The following is a 25187-nucleotide window of genomic DNA, read 5'->3' on the forward strand; positions in this document are numbered from 1 at the left end:
CATTCATAGCCATTGTAACTGGTAGAGTTGCCAAGAGCTGTATAAACTGAAACACATTAGGATAGATCTGATGGTCGCAGACAGACATAGCTTCCATTGCATTTTGAGGCTGGGTTCTCTCCCCCCTTTTTTCCTTACGTTTTGCATGTTTTTTACAACGTTTTGTTTACATTTTTCTTGTGTCTTCTTCTAGCATCGGCAACGAAGCATATGAGTGTGGGATTTGTGTCTGTGTTGAGACGCCATGATCAGCCTCATTTGAACTCTTCCGTAGGGAGGGTGAACTTGGAGTTGGAGTGGCTGCTTAGGACGGATATAGGGTCCCATATTGGTTTGATTCCTGTGGATGCTATTGATAGGTGGGACTTCTTTTCATTCACTGTTAAGGAGTATATGTATTTCATCAACTTTGTTTGTTAACGACTGTACGTTTTGGTGTACAATCTTTAGTATGTATTTGTATTTTAGTTCTGCAACACATTTTTTGTGAAACAGTTTACTTCCCTCAAAAATGTCATTCACTCTTTTTATAAGACATCACATCCTTCTTTATAACCCATTTGTACAAAGTACTTTGAACTGCTTCTATATTATGCCTCTTGTGACTCAACTTTACTAAAAGACAGATTTCTTCAACCAAAACCTGTTCCCCACCATAATTTAAATGGGGGCCATGGCTGGTATGCATGGATGTGTCTAATGTGCTTACATTTATTAAGTTCACATACAGAAATTGTCTGCATACTTCATTTATCTCCTTGTTTACTCTTTCCTGTTAATTTATTTACACGTGACCAAGGAGGTAGGTCATATCTGTGTGGATGATTTACAACAGCTACATTTGTATTGCCTGATTCGAGTAGCACACTTTCAAGAAATGTGATAATGTGATGAGTTCATTGTCTTTATCTCAGGCTACATATATTCGACGGCAGAAGTTAGTTGTGGCGGCACCTACCAACATTTTTCAGAACTTCCACTTGCTTTGCACTTGATTCTAAGCCGCAGGAGGCTTTTTGATTACAAAAACCAGAAAAAAAGTGCGGCTTAGATTCGAGTAAATACGGTACAAAGCAGTTTTTTGAGAGAAGGTTTTTGAATTATTTTACAAATGTTTTTTCACTTCTTCAACACCTGGTTCTGGCTTGACAAAGAACTGGACACTTAAGTTAGTTTGCACATATGACATATTTTCTGATATCTGACATCCATGATTATCAGCAAAAATTGAAACTTTTCAATATTTTTTGCGCACTTCGGACAGGTCAACTGATTTTTTAGTCATATTTCATTGTTTATTAAGTGAAATGCGCAAAAATATTAGAGTGCATGACTTCTGCTGTTTGCAATTATTTTCTGGACTCATATGTTTCTGAGTGACATTGTTCGTAGAATCACTTTTGTAATTATAGCTGTGTGTTACTCTTATGTTCATATTTCTAAGTTTTGTGTTGGTTTTCACTGTGGTTCTTGCTTTGTTTAAGTCACTGGTAACTGATATTTCTTTGATGTTCAGTCGATTATCTGTTTGTTGAGTTTTGCAATCAAGATTTTGCAGCTACTTCTCCAATAATGCTACAGTCCTTTTAAGTTCATTAATTTCATGTTTTTTCTAGTTAAAATGAGATGAAAATTGTGACAGTGTTTACATATGGATGTCACTGAACTTGCACTTGCTACAGTTTTTTTCCCCTCAATTGGTTTCATTTGCATTTTTTACTTTAACTTCACAGTTTTCCAAGTCAAACCATTACACTTTTTTGCACTGAATACATAAAGATTCAGTCTTTGTTATATTTTTCATGGAACTTGATTTTTGTGTACCTTTTTTCACCACCTCCTTGTCTTTTTGGTGTGTGTGTCTGCGATTCAACATCTCTGCTGTATGGTGAGTAGCAGTCTATCTTTTTCATAGTATTGTTGCAAATAGACCAGTAAATAATGGCAATTGTAAAATGTCTAGAGTATGTACTCAGTGCAGCCTAAAATTGAATGACCTTGCAAAACAAGTACTTGGAAGAACAGACACCAGACAGATTCATTGGAGAAATCGTAAGAGAATGTAATTCACCTACGAAAAAGGTAACTTCATCTGTCTAGAGAGTATTGGTTTCCAGTCTGGTATGATTACCATGTAGGGTTAATAGACAAGACAGAGAATGTCTAAAGAGGAGCTGTATGTCTCATGGGCACTTGTGAAACACCAGCAGCAGATGCTGTAAGAGAGACATTTTCTTGGAAAGGTTTATAATTATAGTTGAAATACTGAATATGTACATTGCAAGATGAGTTATGCAACATATAGCTTCACCCAACGAACATCTCATAACATGACCTTTATGATAAAATTGTAGAAGTTTGAACTCGTACAGAGTCTTACTGATGGACATTCTTCATGCACACTGTTCATGAATGTAACAATGAAAGGAGGAACTGGTAATGATACTAGAATTACATGCTGCCACACATTGTAAGGTACCTTACAGAATACAGATATAGATGATTTTCCTTTGGTTTGGGACCACAGTTATAATATACTTTTACATGAAATAATTTCCACAATTTGACTAAGTTTTTATTATTTATCTATTTCTATTCCAATTTCGGCTGAGCCATTTTCAAGGACAAAGGTGAAATAAAAGTTAGTAAATATCAGACTTGTCTAAATGACATATCGTTTTTTAAACATTAAAAAACTTTTGTGGACATATATAGCTGTCATCTCATTATAAGATCTGAGTGTGAATTAAAAACAGGGATTACATTTAACATTATGCACGGCAGACTCACTTTAACATACTGTGCTATGGTAAGAATGAACAATGTCCAAACATGAAATAACATTGACATATGTACAAATAAACAACAAACACCACCCAAAAAGTCCTTAAAGGCCCAATGGTACTGAGTGGCCACCGTGTCATCCTCAGCCCGTAGGCTTCACCGGATGCAGATACAGTGTCGTGTACACATATGTTTTGTAATATTTCTATGATGATAACATGTCAGTTACATATGTCTGATATTTAATGATTTTTTCCCTCACCTTCACACTTAAAATGGCTCTGCAGTCGAAATCAAGACGCTGAATAAATAAATAATAAGAACATACAGCCAAATGGGGCAATAATTACATTTAAAAATAGATGTAGGTGTTAGTGTGTCTCAGTTACTGTTTTCGGTTACTTTTAGGTTAATAAGTCTGAATTGTTCATTAAATATGGTAGTGCTCAAATATAAATATTAAAATTAATGGTAAATATGGTTTACAGTAGATATTCAGTGAAAAGCCAAACTTAACTTGATTCAATCTTATTGCTGCAATGATTTTGTATGTTGTGAACTTTGATTTCTTTTTTTCTAGAATGACATTGTTCGCAACACAGATAAACTTGAAAAACTCAAATCAAATATTAAGTGGGATAAAGAATCTCTCTCAGCTTGGGAAGAACATGTGGCAAGAAAAGAGGAAGACAATATCATGCTCAGCAGATATACTATTGAAGATGAAAGTAAAGCAAAGGTATGTTCACGACTTCTTAGCCAATACTGGTTTGCAGAATGAATTTCACCCTGCAGCAAAGTGTGCAATGATTTGAAACTTACTGTCAGATCAAAACTGTGTGCCAGACCAGGACTTGAATTTGTGGTTCCAAGTCCCAGTCTGGCACAGTGTAATCTGCCAAGAAGTTTACACACTGATTTGGATTATTAAACTGTGAAAGTCAACACAAACAGTTGTTCACTAATTTACTAAATTTCAGGAAATGGAGTTAAAGCGACAAAATCTACGAATGGAAGTAGAAGAAAAGAAAAAGATGGTAATTGCAGCAGTAAATGATGTTGGATCATTGGAAAAGAGTGTGGAAAGAACAGCTGAATTGTTTCGAAAGTTGCACCAGGAAAGACAAGAACTTATTGACCAGTGGGAAGCATCTGTCCGCATTCTTCACCAGCGTGATCATGACATCAGCCGAGTAATGGAGGTACGCTGTTTACTAAACCATTCTGATGAATGGTGTAAATAAATGTAGTAATACTTTTGAGCTGCTTCTACTGCTTTAAATGTCTTGGAAGACAGCCTTGAAAAGATTATTACTCAATTGGCTGAGTATTTTAAGTTACAGTGGGTATTTAGTCCTCATCAGCCAATGATCACATTTACTGGTGCTCATTCTTCTTTATTTTCTTGCTTTGTTTTCCCTCACTGCACCCCCTCTCCACCCAACCCCTGCCCCCCACATTACACCAAGCCAACGAACACACTGATTTCTAATTGGTAACTGGTATACATAAGATAATGTGACTGCTCACAAAGTAGGAGAGGCACTGAGCTGTGGACAGACACAAGGGAGTTTTATAGCACCCAAGTGGAATTTGTTCTAACAGTTAAAGATGACAGAAATACGCGTTAACAAGCACAGTGTAATAACCTAGTAGGACACACCCACGAGGATGACAATAAGGTTAGGACTTTAACAAGTATAGCCACTACCCATTAACTTAATGATTTTTTGTTTTTCAAATAATATTCCAAGAAATAATATTTTTTATTAATGAAAAACATCTTATAATGAATGCCATTGCACATAGACAAATAAAGATTGCTTTTAAAGCTCAAAATAATGAGTTACAATATTTTGAAAATCACCAATAATAAAATCTTGAGTATACTTGTGCGCTGGACTTCGATTGCTGAAAGTTGAAGTCATTCTTTAGTTTCTGTGTAGCTTTGGAGTCTAACCATGTATTTCACAATGGTTACCTGTTAACATAAATCTTGAAAGTGCTGGATGGAGCACAATGAATGTATTTACCTCATAACATTGGCGACCACTTGTTGCTCAGCGACAAACCGTTGTTACTTTCAGTCTCTAATGAAATAACATCAAATTCTTCTTCATTTTCTGAGCTGCTATATTCAATGTCAAACTCATGATTACTATATTAATCCTTTTGTGTAAGCAGTGCCTAATTAAAAATATAGGAGAGAGTCCAAAAGCAAGTGTTTTGTTGTTGAGTATCCAAACTGCACACAGTAAAGGTGATATCTAGTGGCAACCGTCTCAACAAAAACATGACAGTCAGGCTGCAAATGTAGTACCAGGAGCACCCTAGCAGCCGAACACATAACTATCAGTGTTGAAATGGATATAAGTGGAGTTTTATTTTACAAAGATCTCTTCTTAAGTTGGCCAATTATACTAAGGATTTTAAATTTCTGTCAAAATAGTAAAAATGAGATAGCTCAGGATTTTATGTTAGGGGGTTTCATTTATCTTAACCTATGGCATTTCCCCTCTCCAGTGTTATATAATAAAAATATAATACTGCCATATTTCTGATTTATTCATTCATTTAAACAAAATGCTGTGTGGGCATGGTCAGGTTCCAAGAATCATCAGTTATTTAGGTTGATGGGGGTTCAAAAGCTTTCAAAGCAGTTGAGGAAGAGAAGCCATATGGAGAAAAGAAAATATAGTTATCACTAAACTGGAGTTCATAGGTCATGTACAAAAGCAAATGGGTACGAGAGTGCGACAACCAAAAACTGCATACAAGGGAAAAATATTGGAAGAAAACAGAGAATTAGATGGTAAGAATGGACTCACAGAATCTATCATAAATAAAATCCAAAATTATTATGCCATGGCCATCAGATAGGATGTCAGTAATGTAGAAGATATGAGAAAAGCTCTATGGGCAGTTTTTTTCCACATGTCTTCAACAGGTGATAGACCCATTCCTGGCTTATGCCATCCAGGAAGTGAATTAATGGTGCAAAGACAACAGAGCACAGCAAAATAGCTAGAAATTTATTCAGAAACCAGCTATACCTTTCAGTGGAGGTCTTGAAAGAAACTTTGAGAGATTTGTCAGATGTGAGACTATTGAAAAAATGTCTTCATGGCCTCACCCAGATTCCCAATGATCCTGTCAACAGCTTAATTTGGGACAGAATTCCCAAGACATTGCTTGTGTCGATTAGTACACTGAATTTTGGTGTCTTCGATGCAGTGGTGACATTCAATGAAGGAAACATTGCAAAGTGTGAAGTTCTGAAAAGCCTGCTATAAACTGTTCATCATTTTGCAGTGAAGCAAGTATTAAATTCAGATAAAGAAAGTGTCAGGGCACCAGAGAGAGCTATTGGAGACCTTGAAACAAGGGCAGGGCATTACAGACAGGCAGGAAAAAGGAAATTGTGAGATGGGAGGGAAGGGGGCGCAGACAGTTCATCTTACGGAGCTGGCATGCATTGACTACTTTAATGACTGTTTCCCGTAAGCTGTATTTTTTAAGAATAAAATATACTTGTTTTCAGCTTCTATGTGTCAGAATTCGTTCAAAATTAGTGGATACACTAATCTGAATATTGTGCATATTTTAGCGCAGAAGTTTTCCTTTTTTATAAATCTCAAAGAAGTTGGCACCTTACATACATAGAGAAGAGCAGACAGTTTTTATTTAAGTTTCCATTTTTTACAAGAATAATCATTATCTTAAAACTAATAAATATTTTTAGATATCCTTCTGTTAAAGTGGTTAGAAATGTGTAACATACAAGCCGTACTTTTTACAAATTTTTATTCCCTATACTTTCAGAGAAGAGGTACCTTTTATACAAGTAAATGTTACATTTTTTAAGATAGGGATTACCAACCTGCCCCAGACCCCCTGAAGGGAAACACTGGCAGCAAACACAGCAGCAATGTTAGAATTGTCATGAAGCCAGTGAATTGTCGGTAATTTAACACTAGTCAGGTGTGGTAATGGGGCTGAAACAATCAGCAACTAACAAATATGTGTCCAGAAAGACCACATAGATTGTATTATAGTTCACAACAATGACGAAAGGTACTGCAAGCAAGAACGAAGCAAGCTTGGCCTCCAGTTCTCACTCTAGGGCATAGCGCAAATGGTGGATATTCCTAGGCAGAGGAAGATGGTATCACCGGGAGAGAGGCCATGTTTGCTTGTTAGCAAACATTCTGTTCGATGCCATGATATGTTTTATGTATTCTGTGAATCTGACTGGAACACTGAAGAATGGATGATTAATAGTTTAGTACTTGGGCACATTCTTTCCTCGACTAAAACACACACACACACACACACACACACACACACACACACACACACACAGCTGAAAAGTAGAAATTTGTTTTTATACTTCCTGCACATAAGATTTTTTCCCATTTTCTTTCACTTTCTTCATCACCTATTTTCTTTGCGTTTTTGCAACTTATATTGCTTTGTTTTGTTGCTGGTCTATAGTCTTCTGTTTGTGTCTTCTTTCACTTTTATGTTTATTTTAATTACATTTCTTTTCTGACCTGTCAATCACAATCTCCACCACAACTTATTTCACCTTTCTTTTCCAAATCTTTTGTGCTTTAGTCATTTTAATTTACAAGTATAAAGTTTTTTCTATAATTGTACATTGCGGATTATTTCTTACTGCTCAGTTTCAGGAATTGTGCATATTTAAAACCATTCTGGCCCTATACTAAATTTTTACGTGAAGTATTATCTACTACATTATTCCAAAGCCTTTTTGGTGAATGACTTGTGTCTATCCATCTTTTTATCTATTCTGCTGTTGCTTTATTTTTATCACATTAATTACTCTTTATAATCCCTCACTTGACTGCTAATTTTAATTAAATGGTCATCTTTTTTGTGTTGATGTAAAGCACTGGTTCCCAGCCTGAGGGTAATTAAAATTTCCTAGAGGTAGAAACAAGTGTTTAATTGTGTTTCAGTCATGAAATTAAATTCTTTCTGCAAGGTCATTACTATTAGTCGTATTTTGTAAGTTAGTACTATTTTGTTAAGTTACCAATGATTATATATATTTTTTCAATTATTGCCATTAATGTGTGACACAGTACATTGGAGGTTACAGCTTGTGGAATGAATGTATGACTATCATCTTCCTCACATAGTCCACACACTACTCAATAATACATTGTACTTTGTACCCAGCATCTTTGTGGTAACACTGAGACACATACATTACATATTAGTTCTCCGAGTTGTAGGCAGTTCCTGCAATAGACACTTCACAACAGCAAATAAATGAACTGACAGCTCAACACAACAGTAATTACCTAATGGCTACTACCCTGCTGTAGGGCTTACAGTTTGCTATTATTGTTGTTATTCTTATTATTAATAGTGGCAGTGGTCAGACACAAAGCACTGGCAGCCTGAAGTCTTCCAGTTTCTGTCAGTTGAGAAGTAAAGAGTCCAGCAGTAAAGTGATTTACAAAAGTAGTTCTAAGTAAGTTTCATATGTTTTAACTTGGTTGATTTTCAATAGGGAGAGGAGTGTTTCATGAGAAGCATGCTTTGTAACAAGTGTCTATCCGCAATGTGGATGGATAGTTCGGTATCTATATCTGCCAATAATGCCATGGCAATGAAGGGTGTGGAACCAACAAAATTGGCAGCCAGTGAACTGAGTATGATGGTTGTTAACATGGGATGCCCACAGTGTGTGTACTGCAGGGAGCCTCTGGTTTCTGAGACACAAAGTTGAAGTGGCTGCTGACTCAAGTCAGTTGTGTGTGTACTGACTTAACAGGTAATGGGCATGGTCCAGCGGATCTCCTGCATGGATAAAGGCCACATTCAGTGTTGGATCTCTTGTGCCCTGCACACCACCTCCAGCAGCCCCATTCCTGGAAGCGTGCATTGGTTTGAGTACGCACATTTGGTTGTAGACTGGGATGGACAGAAGGGGTGATAGTCCAGCACGGGGGTCGACAGTTTTCTGAGGTCGTGGTTAGAGATGATAGGTGCACAAGACACAGAAACCAATTATGACTGTGACAAGAGCATAGTCAGCGATCACCTCCAGGGTCTTTGCCCTGTACACACGATGTCAGTTTTCCGCCAGCATGTGAGGCAGTGGGACTTGCTATCCCTGCAACCTGATTATGACTGATGACTGGAGGTCATTGCGGCGTTCCTCTTCCACAGCATTTGGGGGGGGGGGGGGGGGGGATCAACTGATGGATGCTGAGGTACTCCCTGTGATGCCACCTGTGCAGCCCATTGAACATGATGAAGAATAGTTGTCATATTTTGAATCGCCGACCTCCTCCCTCTCCCCTCCCCAAACATTTAAGACATAGACCTGGCCACTTTCACCCTTACATGCCCACTAAAAGTGTGTCCATGTCTGCCAATAATGCCATGGCAATGGAGGACTCAGAACCAACAATGTTGGCAGCCAGTGTACTGGGTACAATCAACAGGGAACACTCACACCGTGTGTACTAGAGAGAGCCTCTGGTTTCCAAGGCACCGAGTTAATGCAGCCACCAACTCAAGTCAATTGTATGTGTAGTAGCTTATCAGGTTGGCGTGTCGATTTTCACCCACTTAAACATTTGGACGTTTAGGGGGATCTCTCCTTGTTTGATCTCTTGATTACACGCGCTATTGAGTTCTGACTTGTGTTCTGGTCATGATTGGTTTTTGCTTGGATGTAGTAGTTAGCTTTCTTTTTTGAGAAGGAGTTGTAGTTATCACTCATGATGCAATGAGACTTGCTTCATTATTCTATGAAAAAAGGTAGTGAGAAGTGAATAGTACCTATGGTGTCATTGATTCATTAGCTTGTGATAAACCATCTACAAAAATTAAATATAATTATATTTTGTCATGTTGAAAATAAAAGGTTCAAAAAAAATTCTTTTACTTCTAAAGGTTAGATTAATGCTAATATTGATGATATTTGAGGGGGGGGGGGAGGGGGGGGGGGTTACTGCCTGATACCTTATTGCGCTAAGGGATAATGGTCTCAAAAAGATTGGGAACCACATAAACTGCAGCATTCCAAACTATGTTGCAGATTGTTAACAAGTGTGTGTGTGTGTGTGTGTGTGTGTGTGTGTGTGTGTGTGTGTGTGTGTGTGTGTTTTAGAATTATATCAGTTAGGTTATTAGCACAATACTAAAATAATCTCAAACATATGTGATTAAAGTGTATAAAAGTTAAATAGTATAAAGTACAAAGTCAGTTGAAATACCACTTGCTCTCTCCCATTGTCTCTCAAATTTACCCACACATTCACACTACATCTACACCTATATTTTTCAAGCCTCCTTGTGGTGTGTGACTGGGGGTACTGTATGTACCACCATCACTTATCCTCATTCTAATTCCAGTCAGAAATAGTGTGCAGGAAGGAGGATTGCTGATGAGCGTCTATCTCTTTGGATCATCAGTTCTCAAACAGGTCTGATGCAGCCTGCCACTACTTCCTCTTCTGTGCCAAACTGTTCATCTCAGAGTAGTACTTGCATCAAATGTCTTTAATTATTTGTACTTATATATTCCAATCATTGTTATTCCCCTACAATTGTAGCCTCTGAAGCTTCATTTGGTTCCCTGATGCCTTATCACATGTCCTGCTGTCCTGTCCCTTCTTCAAGTCAGTGTTTTCCACATATTTCTTTCCTTGCCAATTCTGTGAAGAACCTTCCCATTTCTTAACTTCTCGGTCTACCTAATTTTCAGCATCCTTGTAATGCACCACATTTCAACAGCTTCAGGTCTCTTCTTATCCTGTGCGCTTTAATCTCTCTCTAATTTTGCCTTCATGGTCTTTTTCTGAGGTATAATTTGGAGGAAGCAATGTGTTAATAGACTCTTATACAGGGCGCATAGGCCCTGGGACAACCAGGAAAAGTCAGAGAATTTTTTCATCTGGGAGAAAACTGGGAAAAACCTGAGAATTTCTTAGAATTCTGGGAAGTTTTCATTGTTTTTGTTTTCAGTTAAATTTTTGTAATTCTGACTGGTAAAAACTGATACTCTAATAAAGGATTTTACTGTATCCTGCTACTGCAGAATAATACTGCAGCAATAAAACATAAGCAAGAAAAGAAAAGTCAAAATAAAAAATAAAAGTTGCAGAGGAAATCTGCCATTTACAACAACAAAACACAGGGCACAGTGTCTGCCGACAGCAACATGTGTCAAAGGCTTTAGGACAAAGACTGTGCAATACTCCATAACAACGAAGTGCCTCCATTGAGCGTGATGTCACAACTGTTTGAATTAGGTTTGTTTGAATAGTTGCCAGCGGGCTCAGTCGCATATGAGTAGTACCATCTCCCGCTACTTCAAGTATGACTATTAGCTTTATCAGCAGCAGCAGCAAGCGACCAGGTGGTACCCAGAAAAATGTGCAGAGGAGTCTGAGCTGTAGTTGGGAGGGAGTTAGTTTCCACCTGGCCCGTGTTTTTGTTTACAGCTCTCACATCATGTGGAAACAAAACTAATTTCTATGATTGGGAGCTATCAAGTGAATTAAAATACATTCATATATTTACAGAAGGCTAAAATAGTTATTAATTTTAGTTTTCTGATTTTATTTTATTTCCTAGTTTTTGGCGGTCAAGCATTGATTGCCTTGTAGCACAATGAAATTATTTTTGTCGATTTGCTAAAGAAATTTGGCTTTTATTAGTCTTTTCCATAGAGGCAGTCACTATATTTGTAATGAAGTGTTTCATTCCACACTGTTGGCTAGTTTCAACTATTTGCTGAATTTCATGCGCACATTTTCATCATCTGGCACATATGGCTTTATGCCATAATAAAGAACCAAACATGTGATAATAAAGTACTGGTACTCCAAGAAAATTTGCATCCCGAAAACCACACTGCAAAGCATGATATCATGTTGAGGCCTACTTCTTTGTGAATATGGACATACGAATGTGCACCTTAAGCCAAATTATGCATTTTTTTATGGTTTACTAAATTCTGATGCTCTTGGAGTATCTTCTGATATCCTGTTTCATTTATGACATAATGTAGGGGGTCTTGATGCTATCTACATTCGAAAATACGGATTTCGTATGTCATCGTAGCTGTGCACACGCAGTAGCGCCTGTTTTCTGGTGCTCTCTGACAACTGCTGAAATGGCTTCTAACAGTCGTGGGAAAATATTGTGAATGGTGGTTTGAAAAGCGTTACTTTCAAAGCAAATTTCATTTTATGAAAGAGAAATTATGTTGTGTGTGAAAATGTGCTTTGAATTTCTTAAATCACATAGCGTTTGATTCTCATTTAAAGCTTAACACTCTGAGGGCCATTCGCTTAGCAGAATTTAGAACCCAGAAGACCAGAGAATTATGTCATTTTTAAAAATTTTACTTGCACTTTTGGGTGACGTACCATAAAGTGTAACACACACTAAAAGACCAATATTATATGTGGAAGCTTAGCTTTTCTTGTAGCTACACCATGTATATTAATTTAAACTATTAACTTTTCCTATTTGTGTGTTTGCGCTATTTAACAGTGATCTTACTACTGGCTGAGTACATCACGTGTCCTAAGCTCTGAATATCTGCTGTCAGTGGCTGGCGAGATCAGGTGACATGAGCTATGATTGGAGCACATCACAATCTCTATTTCAATGCTTCGGAAATTTATGTGCTGTGTAACATTTCGTAATACAACAATATACAACATATTGTGATATGAAAAATGTACAGTTTGCTGCACATCAAAGATATTTCCAAAACATGTTCCTTTTTTTCCTGGGGTTCTTTTTGAAAGTGCCAGGAAGTTCTATGCCGGTGCATAGAATCTTAAACTTTCAAATGACTGATAAGTTTTACAGTTCCAATGGAAAGTATAACATAACTTAACATGGAAAAATTGTATTTTCACCCTGGAAAAAGTGTATTTTTAACTGGGAAATCCAGGAATTGTTTTTTCCTTGTCCATGTATACACCTTGTTATAGGAATGTACACTCTCAAAATTTTAACAGGGAACCTTACTGTGTTGCAGAATGCTTCTAGTGTATTGTTTGTCACTGGTTATGGATGAGCATCTCCATGATGTTTTTGTGCTTATGAAATGATACATTTGGATTGATGAAGACTGCAACAGCTGCATCAAAATGATTTATTGATCACAACTAGCTTTCTGATATTTACATCTTCAGGTAACAAACTATTAACCTTTACCTTAACCCTTATTAAGTTTTAATGACAATTTTTGTTGATAGGTGAACAGTTTGTTGACTGAAGATGTAACTATAATGTCACAAAACTAATCATGATTAATAAATCATTTTGACGCAGCTGTTGTGGTTGTCATTATGTATTATCACAGCTGTTTGCCCTTCTTACCAAATGTCTGTAACATGCTAAATGAAGTTGTACTGAAATTTCCTGCCCTTCATGAGATGTTCTCTATTTTCTGTACCAGTTTTAATTCATAGTCCCAGACTCATGAATAATGCTAATGTCAATGACCTTTTTTTTTTTTTGGGGGGGGGGGGGGGGGGGGTGAGGGTACTACCTGATATCTGACTGTGCTAACTGGTAATGGTCTCAAAAAGTTTGGGATCAATTGCTCTAAAGCAAACATATAAACTACAGCATTCCAAACCATGTTGCAGATAGCAGGCTGTTCAGTGTTAACAAATGTGTGTATGGTTTGAGGATGTATAGCAATGAGGTTATTAGCCCACATACTAAAATAATCTCAAATAAATGTGATTCAATTAATGCGCCTCCATTTCTTTGGATCATCAGTTCTCAGACAGGTTTGATGCAGCCTGCCACAACTTCCTCTTCTGTACGAAACTGTTCATCTCAGGGTAGTACTTGCATCCAACATCCTCAATTACTTGTACCAGTATATTCCAGTCTCTGTTATTCCCCTACAATTTTAGCCTCTGAAGCTCTCTTTGGTTCCCTGATGCCTTATCACGTGTCCTGCCATCGTGTCCCTTCTACAAGTCAGAGTCCACATAATTCTTTTCTTACCAATTCTGTGAAGAACCCCCTTATTTCTTATCTTATCAGTATAACTAATTTTCAACATTCTGTAATGTGCCACATTTCAATAGTGTCAACTCTTCTTTTCCTGTGAACTTTAATCTCTCTAATTTTGCCTTCGTGGTCTTTTTGTGAGATATACTTTGGAGGAAGCATTGAATTGAGTGACTCTTATAGGAGAGTACACTCTTGAAATTTTAACAGGAAACCACATTGTGTTGCAGAATGCTTCTCATGTATTGTTTGTCACTGGTTTTGGATGGGCATCTCCTGGAAGTTTTCATGCTTACTGAGTGACATATTTGAAGTGCACAGGAAAAAAATGTGCTTTGTCCTCATTATAAAGTTGTTCAGGAGAGGAATTTTAAAGTTTAACACAAAATTTCATGGATACTAATGGACAAAATTAATGAATACAAAAGTCATTTGGAAGGACATGTTATATTCGTTAAATTTAATGTAAACTGTTTCCTTAAATATTTAAATTGTGGTTTTATTGGCATAATATTTAAAGTAATGCCATGTGTTACATGGAAAGTGTGTGCTGCTTGTGTACAGCAAGATAGAACATATTGGAAGTAAAACTGTGTCCTTTGTTAAACATTTTGGTGTCAGGTTGTTCTGTAGTGGAAAACAATGTTTGAAACAAAAAGGTAGCTCTTGGTAAACTTTCTCTTTGATATTTTAACATCAGGGAATAAGATATATCACTTTGTCCCAACATGCATTTCTCAGTGCAGAGTAAAATTTTTGTGTAAAACACTCCATCTTTTTGTATGCAATACTCCTTCAAAACCTGGAGGTGCTGATTATTACTGCTCATCGTCAGAAGCAGCATTATAAAAATTATTCTAAACAAATATTTTATTAAATTTTTATATTTTATCTCTTAGCAGGGGATGGATATTCTCCAGACTGTTGTTCTTTAAGTCGCTAGGGAACTCTCACCACCAATAAAATCCTAGCTTCATTATGAATTACTCGGTGTTGAATGAGGGGGGGATGGTTTTTGTGTGTGTGTGTGTGTGTATGAGGGGGGGATGGTTTTGTGTGTGTGTGTGTGTGTGTGTGTGTGTGTGTGTGTGATGGCGACCTCTCTGCTTGGCCTTGTTGGAAAAGGACAGTAACTCAAATATTTATTCTTCAGAAATGACTCCCAATTTTCTATCATTTCTTGATTGACCACCACAGCATCAGGAGACTCAGGTTTACATCAAGCTTCAACCATGATCCATACCTAATCCATTTAATCAGTTGGAACTTCTGCTACTGCTTATGTGTTAATCAGTCCCATATTCTTATCACATTCTAAAAAGAATATCATGTAATAGGGAAGTTACTTTCATTGTCTCCAAAAGTTTCAGTTCACTCACAAGATAATTAAGATACCCTGATAAAGTGTAATTCTTGTTCTGGCCTGAGTAAAAATCACAAAAAACTTCAAGATGTTTAACTTTCTTGTGCAGTAATTCTGTCACAAAGCAATTTAAAAAGGAATTAACTTATTGGCCCCTTTTCTTCCAGATCTTCAGTGTAAGTGTAGAACATTGAAGTTGCATGTAACAGCTGATGAGTATTGAAAGAGTAAACTGACAACTACCTTTTGTATCAGATGTCATTAGTACTTATGTTTGATAAGCATACCTTTTTTTATAATCCATCGAGGTTGCTTCTGTTGCATTAGACTTTTGGCTTCATAAAAGAGATTTTCTCTGTAAGGAATAGAATGTTTCAGTATTTGACTCTGTGTAGTTTCTGGTCAGTGGTGATCCTATTAATTTCTTTCAAGACTTATTTCTTTATGTCACAGTCTAAATTTTCAGGTAACATTGCATTTAGCACTTTCATCTCAGCAGTGTACTTATCACAGGTTGAGCAAGTATCATTCCTTGGATACCCAAAAGCTATATTGAATTTGGTATTGAATACTGTTCCAAACATTTAATATGAAATGTCAGAATTCGGGTGCTTTTTGTGGATCAGTTCATGCAATTCAGCCACCAAAAGTTCCTTTTGGTCTTGTCTTTGCTGTAATGATTTTATGTTCCCTTAAATGAATGACCGTAATTGTAAACTGCCATTTCTACTTCTTCCTTAATTTTCCATGGCATACTTCCATGCTTATCCATTCCAGCACAAAAAGACTTGCCCAGCTTCAAAAATTTCTGAACTGTCATTAATCATTGCCTTCCGTGCTACTCCATGTACTCCCATGACAGATTTTCTATGTATAGGAATTTCATGTAAAATGTCACCATCTTTCACTCTTACTCTGTAGCTGAAATACACTCTAGAAGCTGTGCTTCATCTTCATTCTTCATTGATCATTTTCTGTGAAGTGAAAGTATTTTAATGAAACCTGTCAGATATGGTGATTTGTATTAAATTCTTGCATAATATTTTATCTTTAACTTAATAGTCACAGTCTTGTCCTAGTTCATGTGACTGAACCTTTAATTTCTTCATGACTGTACTCATTCGCTCTCATATATGACTTTTCTGACCCTGTTAGAATCTAAGGGTCTCGGTCTTTCAACCTCAGATGGAATACTCATCATTCAGTATTAATAATAAATTATTAAAACTGAAACGAACACCTGCATTACTAAACAAAATGTCTTAAACTAAAGAAATGGTTTTCACTAATACCAAGAATCCACAACAAAGGAAAATTCTGTGTTTTTGGCTGCAACATTGTTAGCCAGCTGACAAGGAATCAAAAACTTAGTACACAACATTGGACAAAGTACATTTATTCTATGTAATGAGAGACAGTAGCACATTTGTTCGCTGCATGCTTAATCTAAACAGGTTATGGAACGTAGGTTATTCATATTATTACACTAGTTGATTAACAATATTAAACAACACAGATTCCTACATCTCATGTTATACATAACTTACTTTTGAAAAAAAAGTGGACAAAGCATGTTCTTTTCCTGTACCCTTCATTTGGACTGAACTGCAACAGCTGCATTAAAATGATTTATTGATCATGACTAGTTTTATCTTTGCCTTTACTTTTAATGACAGCTATTGTTAAAAGGTGAATAGCTTGTTAACTGAAGATGTGACTATAATATCACAAACCTAATAATGATCAATAAATCATTTTTATGCAGCTATTGCAGTTGTCATCATTGGAAATGTGTTGGCACAGTTGTGGTTGTCCTTCATACCAAATGATTTTATTTATTCATTTATTTATATCCCATAAATCCAATACTGCGAGGCATTCGCATGAATGTAGGATGTGTCAGAATTATTACAAATAATAGAAAAGGAATATATAAAAGTATCTCTTGCAAGAGGATATCTGGTATAAGACAAAATACACATTAATAGGTATAGAAAAAATTACATTAAAATATATGGTAGATCTTAATAGCTAAATGAAAGACACAGTAATGTTAACAGTGATTGTATCATAATGCACAATAGCACATCAAATTAGTAAATGAAAAAATCAATTAGTTAACTCTACTGAAATATTCTTCTACCGAATAGAAGGAATCATCTAATAAATACTGTTTGAGCTGTTGTTTAAATTTGGGAAGCTCATGGATAAGTAATTTCAGTGATGGTGGGAGAGCATTGAACACCTTACAGCTCAAGTAATGGACTCCTTTTTGGACAATAGTAAGGTTTTTGATTCATAATGGAGGTCCTTCTTCCTCCTGGTATTGTGGGTATGGTATGAATCATTGGTTTTGTACGATTGTCCATTTTTACCCATGAAACATAACAGGGAGTAGATATATTGTCCTGCAGTTGTCAGTATCCCTAATTTTCTGAAAAGGTTCCTACAAGAATGTCTAGGCTGGACTCCACTCATTATCCTAATAACTCTCTTTTGGGCAATCAATATTTTTTTGGATAGTGGCTGATTACCCCAGAAAACTATGCCATACAGCAATAATGTATGGAAACAAGCAGTTTTTGTGGTGTCTTGGTCACATACAGTGGAAATAATACTAACAGCGAATGTTGCTGAGCTGAGTTTTTTGTGGAGGTGCAAAATATGTTCAGGACCATTTTAGACTTGTCAATGTGAACACCAGAAACTTGGTTGACTCAACTTGTAGTAACTCACTATCATTCTATGTAATATTTAATTGATCCTCAACTTTTTTCCTTACTTGGAAATGCACAAACTGGGTCATATTAACATTTAGTGATAACCCATTACTTACAAACCAATTACATACTTCACTAAAGACAATATTGGCCGATTCCTCAAGATTGAGGTTGGGTGTTTTGTTGATGAGGATAGAGGTGTCATCACAAACAGAGTAAAGTGAGTTTTAAAGCTAGTATGCTAGGGAAGGTCATTGATAAAGATGAGGAAGAGAAGGGGGCCAAGTACAGAGCCCTGAGTAACACCACAGCCAATAGAGCCCCAGCTAGATGACACAGAGTACCCCTCAGAGTCGTTCAACATGACCTTCTGCTTCCTTCCAGTTAGGTAGGATTTAATCCATGAGCCAACTGAGCCACTTATAATATTCAGCCTTTGCTAAGAGGATTTCATGATTAACACTATCAAAAGCCTTAGAAAGGTCACAGAAGATACCGACAGGAGATAATTTATTATTAAAAGACTCTAAGATTTGATGGGTGAAGGAAAAAGTAGCTTTTCTGTAAATACACCCTGCTGAAATCCGAACTGGCTACTGTTTAATACCTTATAATGCTTGAGGTGTTCAATAAGTCTTTTGTGAACCAATTTCTCAAGAACTTTAGAAAAGGTTGTTAAAAGGGAGACAGGCCGATAGTTAGTAACGTCGGCTTATTGCCTTTTTAAAGAGAGGTTTGACAATAGCATACTTTAGTCTCTAAGGAACAATCCCGTGCTGGATGGATTCATTGAATATGTGGCACAGTATTTTGCTTGTCGGCTTGTAGCACTCCTTCAGTAATCTTGAAGAGATACCATCTATGCCAACAGAATTCTTGCTCTTCATCTCTCTAATTATATTCTCAATTTCATGTACTGTGACAGGAGACACTTTAATCTGCTTGGTTTTTTTATTAATAGCTTTTTGAAGGGATAACATGGCTTCATTAACAGAACATGTTTTTCCAATTTGTACTGCTGATGCCAGATAGCGGTTGTTAAAAATGTCAGTGATTGTTTCAACATTCTGATGAATGTTATCATTTGTTTTAATTTCTATTGTGTTTTCTGCAGCAGGGATTTTACCTGTTTCCCTTTTTATTATGCCCCATATGGTTTCAATTTTGTTATTAGAGACATCAGTTTCTGATTTTATAGAAATACTCTTTGCCCTTCTTAGAACTTTTTTAAGGGTAGAGCAGTATAGTTTGTAATGTTTTTCCTTTTCTACACTATAACTGGATTTGAGTGAGGCATACAGATTCCTTTTCCTTCTGCAAGACGTTTTAATGCCCAGAGTTAGCCAGTTTTTATTAGAGTAGGTCTCACGTTTGGATTTGACAGTTCTTTTAGGAAAGGCCACTTTGAATAGGCAGATAAATTCATTTAGAAAAGCATTATACTTGCCATTATCATTGTCAAAGAGCTCAATCTGGTCCCAGTCTACTTATTGTAGGGAATTACAGAAGCTATTGATAGACTGTGCGTTAATCACTCTGAAAGTTTTACTGCAGGAATTGTTCTTACAAAGAGGGCTAACATTATCAATTGAAAGTAGTTGACCATCATGGTCTGAGAGCCCATTCAATATATGTTTTACAGTTATGTTTAGAATTCTACTGCTGTCTAAGAAGATGTTGTCAATTCGACATGTAGAATTAGCTGTGACTCTAGTGGAAAAATCCACCAGTGCTGTTAAGTTAAGAGAGTTCATTAAATGTGATAAATCATTTCTTTCCATGTTATTTGTAAGAAAGTCAACATTAAAGTCACCTACAATTATAATATCTTTTGTTTTTGCAAAGAGATGAGTTAACAGAGATTCTAACTGTTTTAGAAAAATACAGATTTTGCCTGCAGGAGCCTTATAAAATGAAAGGACAGTAATTTCAGTGAAATCAGTACAGATTACAACTCCACAAACCTCACAATGTTGATCAATACAGTATTCAATCGAGTCTAAAGATCTATAAGCTCTCTAGTTCCTAATGTAAGTCACCACTCCACCCTTATCTAAAGAATGTCTACATTAAAGAACTCCTAGATTATAGTTATTCAGTTGCAGTGTGTCACATCCAAGTTTCATTAAGTGTTCACTAAAACAGATTACATCAGCATAATTAATAAAGCCCTTATCTAAAATGTTAATGGATAGCTCATCTAGTTCACTTAATAAGCCTTGAATGTTCTGATAGTAAACAGCAAATTTATCAGCACTGGCTGGAGATTTGAGGTGGCTGATTGGGTTAGTCTCTCTTAAAGTATTAACATTAGGCTTACTTGGAGGTGTAGTTATGACACAATTTTCCTTTCCTTGTGATGATACCATAAAAAATTCTCACTATGAAATGCAGCTTTTTTGGACCTCTGGCTCCTCCTCCGTGCAGGTGGCACTTCTCCTTGGGTTGGTGAAGAATCCTTGTCTGTTAGCTGCTCTGATGGTTCTGCAACAGCTGCAAATGATACTCTGGGTGCTGATGAAGCATCATCTTTTGGCACTGGAGCTATTCTTGATGCCAATATATCTTCCTGAGGTGATGCTGGGAAAGCCTCTTCTGCTTGTGGGAGTGATGATATCCCCTGATCTTCTTCTGAGATTGTTGGTAGGTCTGTTCTGGATTCTGAAGTGATTTCTGAATGACCATTGGAGCAACATTATTTGTTGATGCTAGTACTACTGTTGCAACCACTTCTGATGAGGGTGATTTTCCTTCAGTTGATTCAGGTTTTGCTGCCCTTGGTGAAGTCTCTGTTGTGTCAGCAATTAATCCCGGTAGTGCTGCCACAGGTGTTGGCCCTCTTGAATTCGCTGATGATGGTGAATTTGCTAATGCTATTAATAGTGGGTCCACTGTTGGGAGTTGAGCTGTTGCAGTAATTTCAGTAAGTTGAGCTGCTGCATATGGTGGTGTTTGCCGAGGTACTGGAGGTTGAACTGTTCTAGGCAAGTAATTTATTTTTTTGGTACTTACAGGCAGCATTTCCACAATTTTTCTCCAGAGAAGTTTCTTGCCCTTTCTGTTAAGGTGCCACCCACGTCTCGTGAAGCTTTCTCTAAGTAGAAAGTCGACAGACAGAAACTGAGTATTTAGATACAGTTTACATATATTTTCGAACCTTTCATTAGCCTTGGTTATTTCTTTGTTTACGCACGATTCAAATGTAACGTCATGTCTATGTGGAATTCCCATGACAGTCATTGCTTTGCTATTATTAGAATCAAGTATCCTCTTCAAGTTTTGGACAGCACTCGACAATTCATTTTTATAAATGTTGTTGGCTCCCCCCACTATTAATGCACATTCATTTATATTTGTTGGAGACCCGTCTTTAATGTTTTTTTCCAATTTCATACAAGGGTTTCACATAACTGCAAACTTTAACATCATGATCTTCACGTAAGATTTTTGCTAATCCACGACCGTGACTATCCAAGTGGATGTTTACCTTAAGGGATTTCTTTCCTGGCACACTTTTATTTGACAATACAGTAGCAAATGAGTGTTCACTATTTCTATTCTCTTCAAGAACACTGAAACGATTATTTAATGGCACTTGGACGACAGATTTGTTTGGTTTTCGACAAGTGAACTTTTTAGGCCTATTAAACCCAGCGGAACTTTTATTTGGTGATGTATTAACACTGTTCAGTGACTGAAGATATATAAAGTCTTGTTTTAGCTTTACTATGTCATCGCACAGGATGTCAATGATTTTTTTTCTTTTGTTGCTAATTCACACAGAATACCGTCCAAATTTTGTTGCAAAGGTCTGAGTTTACCGGGCTGATCACTAACACTTGTATATACACGAGAGTTTACATGTTCTTTTTTCCCAGTGTTTTTAATTAAGATGTGGCATGGCACGCACAAATCATCACACACTGCATTGTATTTCTTGCACAGAGAACACTGAAACACGCGATTTTACTACTAAAAACTGCACTCACCATTTGTATCTTCTCCGGCCACCATCTTCTTCCTTGTAACATTCTAATGAACTAGTGATGAAATGTCCTGCCCTTCTTTGGACCTCCTTTATTTTCCGTATCAGTTGTAATTGGTACAAGGCCCAGACTGAGAAACAGTACAAAAAAAGGATTTATTTCAAATTGTTTACAAAACAACCTTGTTGTTGTTGTTGTTGTTAACAACCTTATCCCCTCCAAAATACTCTCAATTACAACTAATATATTTGTTCCACCAGTGCTTCCACTGTTTGAAACATTTTTTGCAGTCATCCTTAGAAATGGGTGACAGCTCCTCCCTCATTTTTTTCCTTGACTTCTTCAGTGTTGTCAAACTGGTGTCCTTTCAAGCTCTTTTAATACTTTGAAATAAGAAAAAGTTGCACTACACAGTTCGGGTGAGTAAGGTGTGTAGGGCAGCGGAACCATGCTACTTTTAGCTAAAAACAGTGTAACAGAGATGGCTGTGTGTGCAGGTGCATTGTCATGGTGGAAGAACCAGTCTCCTGTCTGCCTAAATCTTCCATTAAAATTCACTGAACTGAGCTCCAAGATAACCCACTAATTTCTGACAGTTGACCAATTGTCTGTCGACAGTCTGTGAGGACAAGCTCTCGAATTTTTTCAATATTTTTGTCAATTTGGGCAGTTGATGGACATCCAGAATGAGGTTTGTCATCAGTCAACAAGTTGCTGTTTTTAAATTGATCAGACCACACGTATACCTGAGCTTTTCCCATAGTGTCATCTTGGTAAGCTGTTTTCAACATTAAAACAGTTTTAGCAGCATTTTTACCAAGCAGAAAACAAAATTTCACAGCTGCATGTTGTTCAGTTAAACTTGTTGTTCTTGTTGTTGTTGTTGTTGTTGTGATCTTCAGTCCTGAGACTGGTTTGATGCAGCTCTCCATGCTACTCTATCCTGTGCAAGCTTCTTCATCTCCCAGTACTTACTGCAACCTACATCCTTCTGAATCTGCTTAGTGTATTCATCTCTTGGTCTCCCTCTACGATTTTTACCCTCCACGCTGCCCTCCAATGCTAAATTTGTGATCCATTGATGCCTCAGAACATGTCCTACCAACCGGTTCCTTCTTCTTGTCAAGTTGTGCCACAAACTCCTCTTCTCCCCAATTCTATTCAATATCTCCTCATTAGTTATGTGATCTACCCATCTAATCTTCAGCATTCTTCTGTAGCACCACATTTCGAAAGCTTCTATTATCTTCTTGTCCAAACTATTTATCGTCCATGTTTCACTTCCATACATGGCTACACTCCATACAAATACTTTCAGAAATGACTTCCTGGCACTTTAATCTATACTTGATGTTAACAAATTTCTCTTCTTCAGAAACACTTTCCTTGCCATTGCCAGTCTACATTTTATATCCTCTCTACTTCGGCCATCATCAGTTATTTTGCTCCTCAAATATCAAAACTCCCTTACTGCTTTAAGTGTCTCATTTCCTCATCTAATTCCCGCAGCATCACCCGATTTAATTCGACTACATTCCATTATCCTCGTTTTGCTTTTGTTGATGCTCATCTTATATCCTCCTTTCAAGACACTGTCCATTCCGTTCAACTGCTCTTCCAGGTCCTTTGCTGTCTCTGACAGAATTACAATGTCATCGACGAACCTCAAAGTTTTTATTTCTTCTCCACATATTTTAATACCTACTCTGAATTTTTCTTTTGTTTCCTTTAGTGCTTGCTCAATACACAGATTGAATAACATCGGGGAGAGACTACAACCCTGTCTCACTTCCTTCCCAACCACTGCTTCCCTTTCATGCCCCTTGACTCTTATAACTGCCATCTGGTTTCTGTACAAATTGTAAATAGCCTTTTGCTCCCTGTATTTTACCCCTGCTACCTTTAGAATTTGAAAGAGAGTATTCCAGGCAACATTGTCAAAAGCTTTCTCCAAGTCCACAAATGCTAGAAATGAAGGTTTGCCTTTCCTTAATCTAGATTCTAACATAAGTTGTAAGGTCAGTATTGCCTCACGTGTTCCAACATTTCTGCGGAATCCAAACTGATCCTCACCAAGGTCGGCTTCTACCAGTTTTTCCATTCGTCTGTAAAGAATTCGCGTTAGTATTTTGCAGCTGTGACTTATTAAACTGATAGTTCGGTAATTTTCACATCTGTCAACACCTGCTTTCTTTGGGATTGGAATTATTGTATTCTTCTTGAAGTCTGAGGGTATTTCGCCCGTCTCATACATCTTGCTCACCAGATGGTAGAATTTTGTCAGGACTGGCTCTCCCAAGGCCGTCAGTAGTTCTAATGGAATGTTATCTACTCCCAGGTCTTTGTTTTGACTTAGGTCTTTCAGTGCTCTGTCAAACTCTTCACACAGTATCGTATCTCCCATTTCATCTTCATCTACATCCTCTTCCATTTCTATAATACTGTCCTCAAGTACATCACCCTTATATAGACCCTCTATATACTCCTTCCACCTTTCTGCTTTCCCTTCTTTGCTTAGAACTGGGTTTCCATCTGAACTCTTGATATTTATACAAGTGGCTCTCCTTTCTCCAAAGGTCTCTTTAATTTTCCTGTACGCAGTATCTATCTTACCCCTAGTGAGGAACGTTTGTCCTCTAGCCATTGCTGCTTAGCCATTTTGGACTTCCTGTCAATCTTATTTTTGAGACGTTTGTATTCCTTTTTGCCTGCTTCATTTACTGCATTTTTATATTTTCTCCTTTCATCAATTAAATTCAATGGTTCTTCTGTTACCCAAGGATTTCTACTAGCGCTCGTCTTTTTATCTGCTTGATCCTCTGCTGCCTTCACTACTTCATCCCTCAAAGCTACCCATTCTTCTTCTACTGTATTTCTTTCCCCCATTCCTGTCAATTGTTCCCTTATGCTCTCCCTGAAACTATGTACAACCTCTGGTTTAGTCAGTTTATCCAGGCCCCATCTCTCTAAATTCCCACCTTTTTGCAGTTTCTTCAGTTTTAATCTGCGGTTCATAACCAATAGATTGTGGTCTGCCCCTGCCCCTTTACAATTTAAAACCTGGTTCCTAAATCTGTCGTACCATTATATAATCTATCTGATACATTCTAGTATCTTGTCAGTATAAAAAATGAAACAAGAACAAAACACTACTAGCAAAAACAATCACTGCAGATGAACAGAACAAGCCACATCAACAACACAGGTGCCACTGGACTGGCAATGAGTGGTGCTATACAAACATTGTGGAAAAATGCATACTACACGAGCTCTGCCCATGGAAATTTTATTCCACTTTTT

At 37.1% G+C, this 25187-nt stretch overlaps 1 protein-coding gene across 3 annotated transcripts in view; it reads left to right on the top strand.

Annotated features, from left to right (window-relative positions):
* Positions 1 to 25187, top strand: part of LOC124594228 (coiled-coil domain-containing protein 39) — a 481265-nt gene that overhangs the window by 165338 nt on the left and 290740 nt on the right. For all 3 annotated transcript variants that reach the window (XM_047132594.1, XM_047132593.1, XM_047132592.1), the window contains 2 exons: positions 3365 to 3523; positions 3765 to 3986. In XM_047132594.1, coding sequence (XP_046988550.1) covers positions 3365 to 3523; positions 3765 to 3986 — 381 coding nt within the window. The remainder of the gene's footprint in view (positions 1 to 3364; positions 3524 to 3764; positions 3987 to 25187) is intronic.

This window comes from Schistocerca americana, chromosome 2 (genome assembly GCF_021461395.2).
Source record: "Schistocerca americana isolate TAMUIC-IGC-003095 chromosome 2, iqSchAmer2.1, whole genome shotgun sequence".
Classification (NCBI taxonomy): Eukaryota; Metazoa; Arthropoda; class Insecta; order Orthoptera; family Acrididae; genus Schistocerca; species Schistocerca americana.